General features: G+C 36.9%; 1 protein-coding gene across 4 annotated transcripts in view; it reads right to left on the bottom strand.

Annotated features, from left to right (window-relative positions):
- OSBPL1A (oxysterol binding protein like 1A) overlaps window positions 1-19,503 on the bottom strand; it is a 211,418-nt gene that overhangs the window by 172,676 nt on the left and 19,239 nt on the right. For all 4 annotated transcript variants that reach the window (XM_019741214.2, XM_019741215.2, XM_074340215.1 and 1 more), the window contains 2 exons: window positions 3,996-4,081; window positions 3,135-3,209 (listed from right to left, as the gene is read on the bottom strand). In XM_019741214.2, the coding sequence (XP_019596773.1) occupies window positions 3,135-3,209; window positions 3,996-4,081 (161 nt within the window). The remainder of the gene's footprint in view (window positions 1-3,134; window positions 3,210-3,995; window positions 4,082-19,503) is intronic.

Genomic DNA, 19,503 nt, shown 5'->3' with positions numbered 1-19,503 from the left:
GTGAGTGACAGATCAAATGCTATACTATAAAATAATTCCTAATAAATTTTAAAAGAATTTAAAAGAGATTCTTCAATAAATAATTCAAATTAAGTTAACTGATCATAAGGGAAGTTAAATTAGAAATCAACAATGGAAAAAAGTTTAGGAAATCTCCAAATATTTGGCCAACAACATACTTCTAAATAACCTATGGGTCAAAGAAGCAATCCTAAGGAAAAATTTACAATATCTTAAAATAAATGAAACAAAAACACATGTCAAAATTTATTGTATGCACCAAAGAGGAAAAAATATAGCTTTAAAAAATGCCTGTACTGAGACAGCCAGATGGCTCAGCTGGTTGGAGCATGAGCTCTGAACAACAGGGTTGCCGGTTCAATTCCCGCATGGTGGACAGCGCCGCCTGTAACTAGAGATTGAAAACGGCAACTGGACTTGGAGCTGAGCTGTGACTTCCACAACTAAATTGAAGGACAACGACTTGGAGCTGATGGGCCCTGGAGAAACACTTTCTCAATATTCCCCAATAAAAAAATTAAAAAAAAAAAAATCTTCTCACACAGAAATTCCAAGCATAATTGGCTTCACTGCTGAATTCTAATTCTAGAAATAATGCCAATCCTTCACAAACTATTTCAGAAAATAGAGGAAGAAAGAACATTTCCCAATTCATTCTATGAAGGCAGTATTAGCCTGTTACCAAAGCCAGAGAAACACATCTCAAGAAAAGTATACAGCAATATCTCTCATGAATACAGACCCAAAGAATCCTTAACAAAGTATAAGCAAACAGAATCCAGCAACATATAAAAAAGATTATCGGCCGGCCTGGTGGCTCAGCCAGTTGGAGCTCCATGCTCCTAACTCCGAAGGCTGTGGTTCGATTCCCACATGGGCCAGTGGGCTCTCACCCACAAGGTTGCCAGGTTCGATTTCCCACAAGGGATGGAGGAGGGCAGCGCCCCCTGCAACTAATGATTGAACACGGCACCTTGAGCTGAGCTGCCACTGAGCTCACAGATGGCTCAGTTGGTTGGAGCGCATCCTCTCAACCACAAGGTTGGTGGTTCCATTTCCCGCAAGGGATGGTGGGCTGCGCCCCCTACAACTAGCAACGGCAACTGGACCTAGAGCTGAGTTGCGGCCTCCACAACTAAGACTGAAGGACAACAACGTGAAGCTGACAGCACCATCCACAACTAAGACTGAAAGGAAAACAACTTGGAAAAAACCCTGGAACAATACACACTGTTCCCCAATGAAGTCCTGTTCCCCTTCCCCAATAAAAATCTAAAAATAAAAAATAAAATAAAATAAAGCGTTTCTAACAAAAATAATTAAAACATTAAAAAAAAAAAAGATTATCAACTAATACACCTTTTGTACAGGAATGCAAGGTTGGCTTAACATCCCTAAATCAATTAATGTAAATGCCATGTTAATAAACTAATGGACAAAAATCACAGTCACTTCAAAAGACAGAGGAAAAAGCACGTGACACCCATTCATGATAAACACCTCTCAACAAACTAGAAATAGAATAAAACTTCCTCAAACTAATAAAGAGCATCTAATAGAAACTTACAACTAACATCATACTTACTGGTAAAAAACTAGATGCTATGCCCCTAAGATCAAAAAACAAGGCAAAGATTTCTGTTCTCACCATATTTATTCAAGAATAAATAAAGTAAAATAAAGAGGGGGAAAAAAGCATCCAGATTGTAAAGGAAGAAATACATCTATCTTTATTTGCAGATGATATCATCCAGTATATAGAAAATCCTAAGGAATCTACAAAAACCTACCAGAACTAATAAACAGTTCAGTAAGGACACAGGATACAAGATCAACATAAAAAATCAATTGTCTTTCTATATAGTAGCAAGAAGAAATTTAAAAAAAAGAAATTAAGAGAAAAATTCCATTCATTAATAGCATCAAAAAGAATACGATACATAGGAATAAATTTAACAAAATGTGTACAGGGTGTGTATATTGAAAACTTCAAAACATTGCTGAGAGAAATTTTAAAAGATCTAAATCAATGTAATGGCACTTCAATATGTTTATGGATTGAAATTGATGTAGAGATTCAAGGAAACACAATTTCTACCAAAATTTCAACAGGTGTTTTATAGAAATAGATGAGATATTAAAATTTATATGGAAAGACAGACTTTTGACTAAAAATAACCAAAACATTTTTTAAAAGATCATATTTGGAGAACTTACACTACACAATACCACACCTTAGTTTAAAGTTACTATAATAAAGACAGCATGGTACTGGTATAATGATAGACATATAGATCAAAGGAAGAAAATAGAAAGTCCTGAAATAAATCCCTACATTTATGGTCAATTCATTTTCAACAAAGATGTCAAGGCAATACAATGGAAAAAGAGTCTTTATAATAAACAGTGAATAAATTTCAAAATGTGGTATATCCACACAATGGAATATTATTCAGCCATGAAAAGGAACAAATTACTGATACATGCTACAGCATAGATGAACCTCAATAGCATTATGCTCAACTTGTAAAGAAGCCAGACACAGAAGTTTGTATAATTCCATTTATAAGAAATTTCTAGAAAAGGCAAATATCTAGAGACAGAGAGTGTATCAGTGGTAGTCTGACACTTGAGCTAGGAGAAAATGAACGCAAATCAGCACGAGGAAACTTTGGGGGGAATGGAAATGTTCTGAAACTGGACTATGGTGATGATGGTTCTACAACTGTGTAAATGTATTAAAAATCACTGACATGTACACTCATAGCAGGTGAGTTTTATGCAATGTAAATTATTCCTCAGTGAAGCTGGTTTTTTGTTTTTGTTGTTGTGTTTTTTTTAAAAGGAACAGTCAGGGGTTCCTCATCCCTGTAGTACACAAGCAGAGAGTGAATGAGCTCCTGTCAGGGATGCTAAAGTGGAAGTCTCCACGGCCTTCGTACCTGACCTCACTGTCCAATGCTGAGCTTGTGGCCTTTTGACCCAAAGTTCTGGTTTATACATTTTTGTGACTTTTCCCAGTTGCAATTCATATGGTTATAAAAGAGAAAACATTTGTGACTACTCTTCCAAACATTTCACTTGCAAACATTAAATAACAAAATGTTTTTCACCTTTCGTCCCGTAAAGGCAGCTCGATGAAGTGGCGTATCTCCCATGTCATTTAATATATTTACTTCTGCACCAGCCTAGTAAATATGAAAACTTTAAACATCTTTCAAGAAATATACAAAGGTGAAAATAATTCCTTAAAAATATATTAAATATTCCAAATACTAAATTGTTAATGTTGACTGGTTGTCACTACTAAAAATCAATTCAATTCAAAATAAAAGTAAATAGCAAGCTTCCTGAAGGTGAAAATCTACCTGATAAGTAAAAACATGAAAAGTCATTTTCTTTAAAACTCTACACCTTGACTCTACTTTAGAAACAGTCATATTGAAAAAAGAATGGTCCCTGAATGCAATACCCTATTTTCTCCATTCGATTATTGTTTTCAAAATGAAAAAGATGCCACCATTTTAATGTACAGATCAATTTTACGATGAAACACAAGTTCAAAAATATCAATACGTGAAAAATTATTCAGAGACCTGAGAGATAGGCAGTCTTAAATGGTGCTCATTAAGAGATTCTGACATTATTTTTGAATTATTTACGATGTGCTTTGGTTTTTTTTTTTTTAACTGTTACGCTCAAAAAAGCTGAAAACATATTTTCATTAATTCATAGGTCCATTTTGCAATTTTAAAAAGTCAATAATGCAAAATTCAAATGACTGAAAAAAACGAATTTTAATTTTTCAAACTAACTTAACTCATGTATTTAGTAAAGAACAATTAAGTGTTGTTAGTGATGAGCTATTGCTTTAAATAAACCATTACGGCTCAATTGGCTTTTCTAAGACTTTTATAATTTCTATAATAGCACTATTTATTATATTCATTTAAAAGTTAAAACCATAAATATACCTTTAACAGATCCTGGACCACTTGTCTATGTCCAAAGTAGCATGCCAGATGAAGAGGTGTCCAACCCAAATTAGACTTACTACTTCCTAAAAATGGAAAAAAGATGTTTTTAGATATTACTTAGGTAATATTACAATAAAATTAAATTCTCCCTAACAGGCTACTTCAGTACATTGGCCAATGGCTCCCTTTTACATGACAGAGTTAGAAGTATAATGAGTGTAATGGATTAGAACTTAGAAGACCCAGATTCTGGATGCCACTTTCCAAAGTCAATGTTCTCATTCCTGAAAGGGTGGAAGGAGACATGAGGGGTTACATTCAAACTAGATGATTTCTGGTAGCCTGTTGGCTTTTAAGGTTCTGAGTCTCTAACCATCTTGACCTCATCTAGCAAAGCTGTAGTTCTCTTTTCCCAGTATTTCATGAAAAGCACCTGTCTTTGAAAACCTGTACCATGTTAGAAGGGTAGATGGGAAAGAGGATTAAAAAAAAAATCTTTCCTGCAGCATTTGGAAAGCTGTTTAGCTCTGCAGGTAGTGACTGAAAATGGAGTCTTGACTTCAGATAAAATCTCAAGTAGTGAGGATATTGGGTTACCAGTGTGTAGAGAGGCCAACTAGGTAACAAGAACCAAAATTTAAAGCAATGAAATGTGAGACCCTAGCGGAACTGAGGGGAGGCATAAGACGATGAGTGTTGCAAAAACCGAAACTATATAATTCAATATAGAAAAAAAAAAGAAGAAGAAGAAGAAGAAGGGGCGGGGGTGGCACTATAGCTTAGAGTTGAGATCACTCCAAAAGCTTACCAAAATTCCAAATCGGGCTTGAGAGGATACAGCCTATCAAATCCCCAAAGCCTCAGTCTATTTAATGGAACATTTCTTTTACCCGCTGTTCTTAACTGAAACCTAGCTTGTCCTGACAGTGATTCTCCTTACCCCTCAGGTAGAGCCTCCCCCCATTTGCACACCCACTCGTCATCACAGAAAAGAAGCCATGTGAACCTCTGCATCAAAACCCAATGCTATCTTTGGACAATGACTTCACTCGCGTTACAACCCCTCCTTTGAGACTTCTGCCAACAAGCCATAGCTATAGCTCCCTCAAATGCCTTCTCTGCTGCCATCTAGGTACCTGCCTCCCAGTGGTTGGCCCCTCACCAAATAACCTCCCACCACATCATTAAAACTGTCCTCAATTGTTATCAATAAATTCTGTCATCAAATCCTAGGGGCACTTTTTGCTGTCACCCTATTGTGTCACTGTGCAACACCAGATATCATAGCTGTGTGCCTTTGTGGCTCCTGCAGCCCTGCAATCTGTGAAGTTTCTCTCACTGCTCTGGCACTTCTTCCCAGAGTCCTTTGGAAGCTCTCTGGTTAGTCCATTATTATTGGTTTCTCCAATAATGATATCTCCTGGCACTTTCCCACTGTTTTGCTTATATGCTATTGACTTCAAACTCCGTATTTCCAACTCTCTACTAGATACCTCCATTTGGATAATACAACAATACCTCATGCTCAAAAAGTACAAAGCTGGACTCATCTGTCATCTTACATATACACATGTTCACACAAAAACTACCTGTTCCCCTCCACATTTGTTTTCTCAATAAATTGCCCCATCATTCACCTCATTTCTCAAGTCAGAAATAGGCATCACCCTTGCCTGCTTTCTCCTTTTTATCCCTGTACTCAATTAGTGCTATTGATTCTATCACCTAAGTGTTAACTATATCTACTTTTTGTCATTCCCATTGCTTCTACTCCCATCTAACTCATAATGGTATCTTCTAAGTTACTATGACAGCTTGTTAACTGGTCTCTGCACACCTAGTGTTCCCAAATGGGGTTATGGATGAAGAAATCAAAATTTCCAAAATCCTAACTTATTCTTAAAATACTCCAAACGTTCTTTATACTCTTTACTACCTATCACAGATATCCAAAATATTTTGTTCAATGAATAAGAAATATCAAGCTTAGGAATATTTACAAAGAGCTATACCCTAAATATAGAATGTTAAAACACTGGGGAACACCAGCATATGTTATGGGTAATAGTTAGGTAACTTCATATTCAGACCTTCTAGCAGAGTGACAGAACAGCACTACGCAGAGTGCTGTGCTGACATTGCCAATATAAATTCTTATTTTGCTTCCAAAACTTATTTCTTGGAACACCACTTGTAAGCTACATAAAGTACACTATGCATATATACATATAAACACATTAATATTTATTTTATTTGCAAGAATGTCTCACCACTAGCAACAGACGAAACTATGAACACACACTTATAACATGGTAACAGCATACAGGCAACACTGATTAGATCCTCCTTTGTGCCCCTCGCCTAGAAATGTTGACCTTAACTTTCAACTGCTGAGCACTTCCTTCTCTGGCTTTTGACTTGACATCAGTGGATTTCTTCCAACCAATAACATTTCTATGTTGATTGTGTAAAAAATAATATAAACTTTAAAATGGAGTCAGAGCTGCCATCCCAAAGGAAATGCCTTGCATGTCTTACTCCTCAAACCTTTGGAATGTTTTTTTCCTTTCCTTATCACTGTCTGTTGTATTGCTGCTATAAGAAAGAAATTTCGGGGGAGAGGACACAGACGTACTCCTAAATCCTATAAACCTGTTCTTTGGGCCGACACCCGCAAACTGAAGAGCTTGTGGATATTGACGGACAGGCATTTATTTAAACAAACTTTACTGTGGATTACATGAACATGAGGTAAAAGCTATTATGAAAGGAATCTCGGAGGCCAAAGCCGCAAATTGGTGGGCATGGGTCAAGCATGTAAAGGTCATTAAGACACTTACCACCTTAAAAAAAGGTCTCTGAGCGACGTCATAGAAATGGCAGCAGCGAGGAGCACTTTTTGAGTTCTCCTCCGGATCTTATCACAAACGGGACATCTATAACCCATCAAAGGACTCTCTGCTCATCACGCAGAACAGCTAAGAGACTCGTGCAAGGGTTACTTGAAGGTGGGCAAATTGGGCGAGCAGGGGAAGAGAGAAGGGAATGGAGTGGAGACGCGGCCCAAATCTGCGGCTGTGGAAACGCTGCCAGCATCCGCAGCTGCAGAGACGCAGGGGATCCCAGGACGGAACAGAGAACACAAAAGCCAGGAGGTGGGCTCTTTCCCTGCGTCCCACAGCTGATCTCTCCCTCTGAGGGGGCAGCATATCCAGCATTTGAGGCAATAACCTCAGCTGAGACCTCCAGTTGGGCCCTAGGCCGGACAAAGGACACAAACTCCATACCTGGGCCCCTCCCCGCTCTTCCAATCCTATCCCCGCCCTTCCAGAGACTTAAACTGGCCCCTGAACTGAGGAGTAGTGTCAGATTACAGAGGAGTCTTAGTGCTCAGGCTCTGGGAAGAATGGTGTGCAGCTCTGACCCAGGGAAGAGGCTGGGAAGAGTGTGATTTTTGCTGGGCTAGGAGAGAAGAGACTCCTCCACCCCCAGCCACCACCTTTTCTGGCCTGCGGGAGGAGTGCGACACAGCTGGGCTGGGAGAGAGAAGACCCCTCCATCCCCACCCCCACCCTTTCTGGCCTGCCTAGGGCGGGGCAATTACATCGGAGGAGGCACTCCCAGGGATCAGCAGTAGGCAGCAGACGAAGCTCTGGGCTTTCGGCAGCTCAGAAATCTCCCGCCCACCACACACACATACACACACACACACACACACACTGGAGAAGTGCCCTAAGACTCAGGAGAACTGGACACAGGGCTGGTGGTGCTACTCTCAGTGCGCATATGTGCAGGCAAGGGCAGAAACTGCACTGACTTTGTAGAAACTACCATCTAGACGCCTGAGCCCCATGCATCTAAATCTGCAGTCCCAACATCACCCTGGGCACCAGGTGACTGGCTCTGCCTGCACAATACAGAGGACTCTTTGGTATAGCAGAGGACAACCTGGAGATTACTTGGTGGGCTTAAGCCAAGACTGGCGCTGCTTTTTGTTTGTTTGTTTGTTTGTTTTGTTTTGTCTTTATATCTTTGATATCTCTGCCTGTGTTGAGGGTGGGTTGTTGGTTGTTTTTACATGTGAATGTATTTGATTTTTTCTTTGTTGTTGTTGTTATTGTGCTTGGTGATTTGCTTTGTTCTGAAATTGCCCTACCAGGGCCCAGTTTAAGAGGCACAAGATTCAACACACCCAGAGGCAAACTCCAGACCAAACCAGAGTACTACCGGGTTTGGCCTACAAGTGACACACCCAGAGGGAGTTCTCTACAGGCACAAGGGCCCATAGAGGCCAAACCACATTTAAGTGGTCAACCCTCACGCAGCAGAACACCCTGCAGTGGGCAGAGCCAAGTCTCACAACTAGTCAGCCTAGGAGTTAACCCCACCTACTCACAAGCAAAAAGCAATTAAAGATCTTCTTTAACAGGACAATATACACAACACAAGAGTCACCTTTGGAGCACACGCAGAGGAGAAGAACGAAGTAGTGCAAGTCAAATATAAAGGACACATACTACATAAGATAACCCAGCAAGAACTAAGAACGCTAGGGGATCTACCTAATACATCAAAGCAAACACAAAGAGTCAGCCAGAATGGGGAAACAAAGAAACATGTCCAAAATAAAAGAACAGAAGAAACCTCCAGAAATGGAACCAAATGAAACAGACATAACCAACCTATCAGAGACAGAGGTCAGAACACTGCTGATAAGAATCTTTAAGGAGCTTAGAGACAACATAAAGGATAGAGAAATCATAATGAACAACCAGTTAGAACTAAAGAACACAATTACTGAAATAAAGAACTCACTTGAAAGAATTAACAGCAGGTTAGATGAAGCAGAGGATCGAATCAGCGACTTAGAACACAAGTTAGCAGAGATCACCCAAACGGAACAACAGAAATAAAAAAGAATAAAAAACAATGAAGATGGTTTAAGAGACCTCTGGGATAACATCAAGCGCAACAACATGCGCATCATAGGAATACCAGAAGGTGAAGAGAGGAAGCAAGGGATTGAGAACATATTTGAAGTAATAATGTCCGAAAACTTCCCTAACCTGATGAAGGAAACCAACATACAAGCCCAGGAAGTGCAGAGAGTTCCAACCAGGATAAACCCAAACAGGTCCACACCAAGACACATTATAGTTAAAATGGCAAAGGTTAAAGACAAAGAGAGAATCCTAAAAGCAGCAAGAGAAAGACAGAGGGTTACATACATAGGAACTCCCATAAGACTATCAAATGACTTTTCTACAGAAACATTGAAGGCCAGGAGGGAGTGGCAGGAGATACTCAAAGTGATGGAAAACAAAGGCCTACAACCTAGATTGCTTTATCCAGCAAGGCTATCATTTAAAGTTGATGGAGAGATAAAGAGCTTCCCAGAAAAGAATAAGCTAAAGGAATTTATTACCACCAAGCCAGCATTGCAAGAAATACTAAAAGGACTTCTGTAAATAGAAGAAAGATGAAAACAATCTAACTACAAATTTAAAAATGGCAATAACTATGTACCTATCAATAATCACTTTAAATGTAAATGGATTAAATGCTCCAATCAAGAGACATAGGGTGGCTGAGTGGATAAGAAAGCAAGACCCTTGTATATGCTGTATACAAGAGACTCACCTCAGATCAAAAGACACACACAGGCTGAAAGTGAAGGGTTGGAGTAAGATGTTTCATGCAAATAGAAATGAGAAAAAAGCTGCAGTTGCAATACTTATATCTGACAAAATAGACTTTAAAATGAAGAAAATATTTAAAGACAAAGATGGGCACTATATAATAATAAAGGGATCAATTCGACAAGAGGACATAACCCTAGTAAACATCTATGCACCCAACATAGGAGCACCTAAGTATATAAAACAGATATTGACTGACATAAAGACTGAGATCAACAGTAACACTATCATAGTAGGGGACTTCAACACACCTCTGACAACAAGGGACAGGTCTTCCAGACAGAAAATCAATATGGAAACAACAGCTTTAAATGACACATTGGACCATTTGGATTTAATCGATATTTTCAGAGCATTTCACCCTAAAGCTGCAGAATACACATTCTTCTCAAGCGCACATGGAACATTTTCCAAGATAGACCATATGTTAGGCCACAAAACAAGTCTTCATAAATTTAAGAAAATTGAAATCATACCAAATGTCTTCTCTGACCACAGTGCTATGAAATTAGAAATGAATCACAGGAAAAAAACTGGAAGACACACCAATGCATGGAGGCTGAATAACATGTTACTAAATAATGAATGGGTCAACCAGGAGATCAAGGAAGAAATCAAAAGATATCACAAGACAAACGAAAATGAAAACACGACGACCCAAAATCTATGGGATGCCGCGAAAGCAGTCCTAAGAGGGAAATTCATAGCATTGCAGGCCTACCTAAAGAAACAAGAAAAATCACTAATCAACAGTTTATCTTCACACTTAAGGGATCTGGAAAAAGAACAGCAAAATAAGTCCAAAGGGAGTACAAGGAAGGAGATAATAAAGATCAGAGCGGAAATAAATGAAATAGAAACCAGAAAAACAATACAAAAGATCAATGAATCCAAGAGTTGGTTCTTAGAGAAGATAAAACAAAATCGACAAACCTTTAGCCAGACTCATTAAAAAAAAGAGAGAGGACCCAAATTAATAAAATCAGAAACGAAAGAGAAGTGAAAACAGATACCACAGAAATACAAAAAATTTTAAGAAATTACTATGAACAACTATATGCCGACAAATTTGACAATCTGGAAGAAATGGACAATTTTCTAGAGGCGTACAACCTTCCAAGGCTAACTCAAGAAGAAACAGAAAACCTGAATAGACTGATTACCACCAGGGAAATTGAATCAGTAATCAACAATCTTCCAACAAACAAAAGCCCTGGATCAGATGGCTTTACAGGTGAATTTTACAAAATGTTCAAAAAAGAATTATCACCTATTCTCCTCAAGCTCTTCCAAAAAAATCCAGAAGGAGGGAAGGCTCCCAAACACTTTTTACGAAGCCACTATCACCCTGATCCCAAAATCAGACAAAGACACCACAAAAAAAGGAAACTACAGGCCAATATCTCTAATGAATATAGATGCAAAAATCGTCAACAAAATACTAGCAAACAGAATTCAGCAATACATTAAAAAGATCACACACCATGATCAAGTGGGATTCATCCCTGGTATGCAAGGGTGGTTCAACATCCGGAAATCAATTAATGTGATACACCACATTAATAAAATGAAAAATAAAAATCACTTGATCATATCAATAGATGCAGAAAAAGCATTTAATAAAATCCAGTAGCCATTTATGATAAAAACCCTTAGGAAAGTGGGAATAGAGGGATCATATCTCAACATAATAAAGGCCATATATGATAAACCCACAGCTAACATCATACTCAATGGGGAAAAGCTAAAACCATTCCCCTTAAGATCATAAACAAGGCAAGGTTGCCCACTTTCTCCACTTCTATTCAACAGAGTGCTGGAAGTTCTAGCCACAGCAATCAGACAAGAAAAAGAAATAAAAAGCATCCAAATCGGTAAGGTGAAAGTAAAATTGTCATTATATGCAGATGACATGATATTATATATAGAGAACCCTAAAGACTCCACCAAGAAACTACTAGAGCTGATAGACAAATTTAGTAAAGTAGCAGGATACAAAACTAATATTCAGAAATCAGTTGCATTTGTATATACCCATAATAAAACATCAGAAGGAGAATTTTTTTTAAAAAATCCCATTTACAATTGCTTCAAAGACTATAAAATACCTGGGAATAAATTTAACCAAAGAAGTAAAAGATCTGTACTCAGAAAATTATAAGACACCAAAGAAAGAAATGAAAGAAGATACAAATAGATGGAAACATATACCATGTTCATGGATAGGAAGAATTCATTTAGTTAAAATGTCCATACTGCCTAAGGCAATATACATATTCAATGCAATTCCTATCAAACTACCAACGTTTTTCACAGAAATAGAACATATAATCCTAAAATTTATATGGGACCATAAAAGACCCCGGATAGCCTCAGCAATCTTGAGAAATAAGAACAAAGTGGGAGGTATAACAATACCTGACATCAAATTATACTACAAGGCTACAGTAATCAAAACAGCATGGTACTGGCATAAAAACAGACACATAGATCAACGGAACAGAATAGAGAGTCCAGAAATAAATCCATGCCTATATGGCCATTTAATCTACGACAATGGAAGCAAGAATGTACGGTGGGGTAAAGACAGTCTATTCAATAAATGGTGCTGGGAAATCTGGACAGACACATGCAAAAAAATGAAGCTGGACCACCTCCTTACACCATATACAAAAATAAATTCAAAATGGCTTAAAGACTTAAATGTAAGATCTGAAACCATAAAATTCCTGAAAGAAAATATAGGAAAAAACTTCACAGACATTACCTGGAGTAAGATTTTTACTGATATATCCCCTCTTGCGAGGGAAGAGAGAAAATAAACATGTGGGATTACATCAAACTAAAAAGTTTTTTCACAGCAAAGGAAAGGAAACCATCAATAAAACAAAAAGGGATTCTACTGAACGGGAAAAGATATTTGCCAATGATATATCTGATAAGGGGTTAATATCACAAATTTATGAAAAGCTCACTCAACTCAACTCCAAAAAAACAAACAATCCAATTAAAAAATGGGCAGAGGACATGAAGAGACATTTTTCTAAAAAGGACATACAGATGGCAAACAGACATATGAAGAAATGCTCAACCTCACTAACCATCAGAGAAATGCAAATAAAAACCACAATGAGATACCACCTCACCCCAGTCAAAATGGCTATCATCAATAAATCAACAAACAACAAGTGCTGGTGCAGATGTGGAGAAAAGGGAACGCTTGTGCACTGTTGGTGGGACTGCAGATTGGTGCAGCCACTATGGAAAACAATATGGAGGTATCTCAAAAATCTGAAAACGGAACTACCTTATGATCCAGCAATCCCACTCCTAGGTATCTATCCGGAGAAATCCAAAACACTAATTCAAAAAACTTTATGCACTCCTATGTTTATTACAGCACTATACATATACACAGCAGCCAAGACATGGAAACAACCGAAATGCCGAACGGTAGATGACTGGATTAAGAAACTGTGGTACATTTATACAATGGAGTATTACACAGACATAAAGAAGAAAGAAATCGTACCATTTGCAACAACATGGATGGACCTAGAGAACATTATGTTAAGTGAAATAAGTCAGACAGAGAACGACAAATACCATATGATCTCACTTATATGTGGAATCTAAAGAAAAGAGTAAGTGAATGAACTAATCAGAAACAGTTTTGGAGACATAAAGGAAAAACTGAGGGTTGTTAGATGGGGGGGTGGGGATAAGGGGGAAGGTGAGGGGATTAGAAAACAGTCAGTAACCACAAGATGGCCACGGGGTTTTGAAAATTAATTTGGGGAATGTAATCAATAATGCTGTAAAGATTTTGTAGGGTATTCGATGGACACTTGTCCCATTTGGGAGACCACCTCAGGGATGATGTAGATGCCTGATCACTGCACTGTACACGTGAAGCTGAAGCTGAACAATAATGAATGCCAACTATAATTATATATATATATATATATATACACACACACACACATATATATGTATGTATGTATATATATACATATATATATGTATGTATGTATGTATATACTTACAAGAATCAGAGTATAGCATTAGGAATAGAGACAGTGGAAATGTAATGGCTCTGTGCGATTGTCAGAGGGATAGTAGATGGGGGAGGGGAGTTCACACAGTGTGAGGGATATAAATGATAAACGTCTAAGTATTACTTTGTTTTGTGTACCTGAAACTGATTAAAAAAAAAAAAAAAAAGTCTCCCGTAATAGGATAAATTCATCATGGAATGGATTAGATTGCACATCCCCCTTAGGTATTAGTCTGGCTCCAAGAACCAAGGCTTAACTAAAGCCATCAATGCGTATGTAATAAAACAAAAAAACCGAAAAAAAGGGAGTTTTTCTCTCATCTTGAGAATGTTGACTTTTTGTTTCCTGCCATTCAAAAAGTGCAAGTGTCAGTGTATTTTTGGCAGTCAAACTACCTGGGGCTGTAGTTAATATCTCTTTTGTCTTTTTGTCCAAACATGACAGCTCTCAGGAATTTGTCTTTAACATGAGACATTCACCCTCTAAAAGTTCCTTTCTTGAGACTCTAGCTAGTATTTGCATAATGTTTCGGTTCCTCCTCTTATGCTTTTTTAATAAAATGGACCAACTTAGCCAAAATAATTTTAAACTCTAATAGCCACTCAGGAAAGCCTTCATTTTAAGTCTACCTCAAGCCCTTTTCCCCCTTCAAAAGAAAGGATTCCCAGCATCTCAGGGTCAGTAGAATACATTCTTGATTGATATGCAGAAGCTTCTAAAAGACAAAACCACTTTTAAAAAACAGCTCTAAAATGATCCGAAAAGAAACGTGGCCATCTGAGCAGGTGCTTTAAAATTTCTTACTCTTTGTCCTGCCTGAAACCTGGCAAGATACTTCAAAGAATTTAATGACTATGATCAGAAATTTGACAGAATTAAAAGTCTGATAAGAATTTTTAAAGACTCCTCAGCAACTTTCCGCGCCATCCTGTGGAATGTAAACACAGCCTACAACTGACCTCACCGTTCCAGCCCCAGCCTCCCTAAAAATTGTCAAGGACAAATACAAAACTTACAGCTTCTCTAAAAATAGTAAAAGCCTTAGCTATCTGAACGAATAAACTTAACTTACTCCAACTGTTGTAAACTAGTGGATTTTTGCCTTATTGTACCTGTCTCCTGGCTTAAACTTTAAAAAAGAAACAATCAGGTCTCTGTGTACATCTGTCTATATATGTATATGGACATCTACCTCCAGAAGATATTAATAAAATTAGTTTGTAAAAAGCTGTTTAATTAACTTAAAGAAATTAAGCACTTACATAAATTAAGAACTATAACAGAAACTCATCCAAATGTTTTTCAGGTTCTGAAAAATTATTTGGTATTAAAGCTAATTTAAGTTTGTTGGTTTAGTTAAAATAGACATGTCTTTAGAGTTATCAGAATAAAGTATAATACTTTTATTCTACCTAAACTAAGAAATTTGTCAAGAAAAATAACCTGGTATAATGAAATTTTCATAAGTAATCTAAACATATTTGTTAAGAACTAATAAATAAATGTAAATAGAATAAAAGATTTTTCAGTGAAACTCTAGCAATAATTATGTATGATGGTATATACACTTAAAGATAATTTCCTAATATCTTTTGGTATCTTGAAACTTGAACATTTTGCTAGCTAAATTAAATGATGGAAATCTGATGGAAATCTGCTGAATACTTAGATCATTTCCAAATAAGATCAAATAGTGAAACATTCATTAATTGCTAAAGAAGCCTAAGTGTACCTACTTTTAGCTCTTATTACAGAGAAACTAAAATATAAATTTGGGTTTATTAATAAACATCTTTTGTGTCACAATGAAAGACTGTACTATTTAAAAGTGCACATTTCTTGAAACTATGAAATGTATTCATAAATTTGTCAATCTAAAAAAATACTGATATGAAAGTTCACAATTCGTTTTCATTAGAAATTGAGGCTTTTAAGGGTTAAAAATTCCAATATATGTAATTGAAACTACTAGGAATAATAAGGGAAACAAATGTAAGGTAAGGTGGATATGCATTTTCACTAAACTGAGGTAAAAGGTATGGAAATCCTTTTTTGAGGAAATTATTAATACAAGGAAAACTATAAAAGGTTTGTGAAAAGGAATCTTGAGAGAAAATTCTGTGTATGGTCAAGCTAGATAAGATTGAATGAATTTATTATAAGCTTTAATATCAACAGGGTATTTATATAAAAATAAAACAGTATTCTTTCATCTGCTAAAGGGACAAAGTTCTCCTGTACATTTGGTATGCTGTCAATAAAAGATTATAAAGGGAAAGCAAAGATTTTGTGATTTCTTATGTTCTTTATCATCAGGTCTTTGATTGCTTAGGTAAACTGAGTTTTCCAAATATAAAAAGAGCTAAATTTTGCTTACAACTATTTAACTTTCTGTATTTACCTGTTAATGTTCTGTATTTACCTGTTTGTCACCATGATTATATGAATGAGTATTATTTCACAATGACCTATGAATCTATTTGATCAAGTGTTTTAAAAGTTTTGATATGTTTGATAAGCTTCCCAAAAATAAAAAATGAGTCTCTTTCTTAACCTGAAAAAAACAGGTTTTTCAGAAGGATCCCTGAAATATTTCAAAAGATCTCTCTTTCTCTCTTAATAAAAGGGAAGACATCATACAAGAAATAAACTTGTATGCATATATTATTAAAATGTTCTAAAATTTTATAAAAATTTCTAAAAATCTGAAATACCCTGATATAATGTTTTGGTCTGTAATTCTAGCTGGTATCTTAAAAAGTTGTGTGTTGCAAAGAAAAGCAACAAATTTCTTTGTCAATCGCACTGTAATCAGATCTTTAACCATGTTATTAAGTCTTGTCATTTACAGAGAGTCACTGTCTCACACTTTTTGCAAATCTGATTCATCTTCAGAGAGATTCATGGAGAGAACTCTTGACACTTACTCTAAAATAAAGGTTTCTGATAAACTTCCAGATTATACCATTAAACCCGGCAAGGATTTGCAGAACTCTAAGGAAAAACCGGATTCAAGCTAACAAAAGATAAAGGTCAGTGAGAATTCATAACATGGGACTGAAGAACTGATAAGGATGATTATAACCTTTATGACTTTTTCTTTAAAATATTACTTTTTTACACCTGAAATCTATGTAATTTTACTAGCAATTGTCACCCCAATAAATTTTTTAAAAAAGGATAAAAAAATATATTACTTTTTTTATCTTTGTTTTCAGGATATAAGGAAATTTTTTATCTGAAGCTACATACAACCTACAGTAATTCGGTAAATTATACCTTTGTAAGCAGAATTCAAACATTTATCTTTTCCTTCCTACCTGATCCCTCAGAATTTGGAAACTCTTAGTGAGCATGCCTATTTTCATGGCCATGTAATTATTTACATAACTTCAATCAGAATCTTTTCTCTTTATACTAGGACTCAATTGGAAACACTAATTATATTACCAAGGCCTTGACTGGAACGTCATGTTTGAGAAATTCATGAATAGTCTCAGACATAACCAGACAGCTTTAAGGAAAAAAGACTGACTTACGGGAGCCTCCTTGGGAAAATCAGCCTGGTACACATTGCTTACAGGGTTCCCAGCAGCCTTACCAGGGAGACCTATGCGTTTAGATTTCCCTGCTTTTGATTTCCAATGAAAAGAGATGAAACAATCAAATATCACAAGCTAACAACCAGGAGATTATGTGTACTGGAAAAGACACCATCAAAAGGTCTTTTTAAATTTTTTTTAAACTTTTATTTATTTAAGTGTGTGTTTTCAGGACCCATCAGCCCCAAGTCAAGTAGTTGTTTCAATCTAGTTGTGGAGGGCGCAGCTCACAGTGGACCATGTAGGGATCAAACCAGCAACCTTGGTGTTATGAGCACCGCACTCTAACCAACTGAGCTAACCGGCCACCCCCCAAAAGGACTCTTTATAACCAAGAAGGAAAAGACCGTATCAGGTAATTTTAAGTAATCAGTATACAGCAACAGAAAATTTGAAAATAAAAATTACTAAGGAAGTGAAGTAGATGGCATCTGTTGTGATCAGCTAATCCAAGGTTCTTGGCCAGGCGTGTATGTTCTACATCTTCATTTTCCCTCACTTTAGTTCACTCATACTCACAAATAAGAGGCCAACAACTCACTGTGATAGTTATCATTTCCTTTTTTCCCCTTAATTTCTTCCTGGAAAGATAAACTCAGCATTGGATATGATCTTTAAACCTATTTCACAGGTCAAAACACGCAAGTGGTTGCAACACAGTCTCAGGTGTTCGATGCCTGGCGATGCCAACCCCAGTGAAGATGCCAGATTTGGAAGAATACCTTTTTCCTTGGGCAGGTGTTGCAATGAATGAATACATAATTAGAAACTTATCAAAAAATCTTACGGGAAATTGCGAGAGCTACCACCAAAGCAATAACCAACCAGGAAAAATGTTTAAATCCCCTTACACTAGTTGTATCAGGTAACAGAATTGCTCCTGACCATATCCTAGCTGAACAAGGTAGGGTTTGCTCTATTGTTAACATGTCTTGTTGTACCTGGGAAAAAAAAAACCTCTGATGAAACAGAGATGGAATTAGATAAAAATCTAGGCACAAATCAAATGATTAAATACAGTGCCTCATGGTTCTTTGGTATCTTCAGCTGGCTTCCCTCTGGTACTGCCTCCTGGTTCAGATTTATTCTTCAAATTGGACTTAATGGTTTGTTATCACAGAAATTTTTCCTGTTACAAAACTTTGTGTTACATAGCTTGATGTTACAAAGCCACCGCTCAGATATCCAGTGAAAGCAGATGAAACAATCAAACATCTCAACACTGTGAGATGATCACTAAGAACTAGGAGACTTCATATGAGAAACTTCAAGAAACTACAGAGGATGTTTGCCTAAAGGAACAGGACCATACAGTCTTACTCTGTTCTGGCGCTCTTATTGCTCAAATGTGGTCTTAGGCTCCTTAAAACAAAAACAAAACAAAAAAAATCAAACATACACCCTCTTTCCTTCCTCTGTGGGACATGATATACTGGGAAAGTGCTTTCCCAGCAACAAAGGACCAATGATGCTTTTAATAATTGATCAGTGTGGCTTTCCAATGATTGATCTGTGATGCTTTCAAGGAAAGATCTTGATCAAAAGGGGGAAATGTGAACTATAATATAGACAGAACCACTTTAAAATGGAGCCAGAACTTCCATCCCAGAGGAACTGCCTTGAACATCATACTCCTCAAAACTTTGGAATGTTAAAATTGGGTAAAATAACCTTTGGGTCGAGCCTAAAGCAGCACTGTATTCCAAACAACTGTTTGTTATGATACCGGACTGAAAATCAAGATATTCTTTAGAACTAGCATCACTATGTTAGCTTATCTGCACCTACAGAAATTCCTTCCTTCTGTTAATGTAATTACTCCAATTCCCTTTCTCATAAATACCCCTTGCCTTCGCCTCCTAATTACAACACTATTTGGGTTTCTTAGAAGCCTGATTCAGTGCTTCTGTAACAGATATGCTTTTGGACCTCAAACACTTTGGGAGTAATTTTAGAATTCCTTAGCATACCAAGAACCAGATCAGACTGTACTTCCTGGACAACTCAGATCACAGTTTCTTCCTTGCTGCACAGATAATAATACTCCTCCCCCACTGAAGGTGAGGCCATGAGGTTTATTGCTCTAGAACAAGAGGATGTATACAGAATGAAATATCCATCTAGGACAGAGGATTTGGGAAGAGGA

This window comes from Rhinolophus sinicus, linkage group LG09 (assembly GCF_036562045.2).
Source record: "Rhinolophus sinicus isolate RSC01 linkage group LG09, ASM3656204v1, whole genome shotgun sequence".
NCBI classification, from domain to species: domain Eukaryota; kingdom Metazoa; phylum Chordata; class Mammalia; order Chiroptera; family Rhinolophidae; genus Rhinolophus; species Rhinolophus sinicus.
This window is presented reverse-complemented; position numbering and strand designations above follow the sequence as displayed.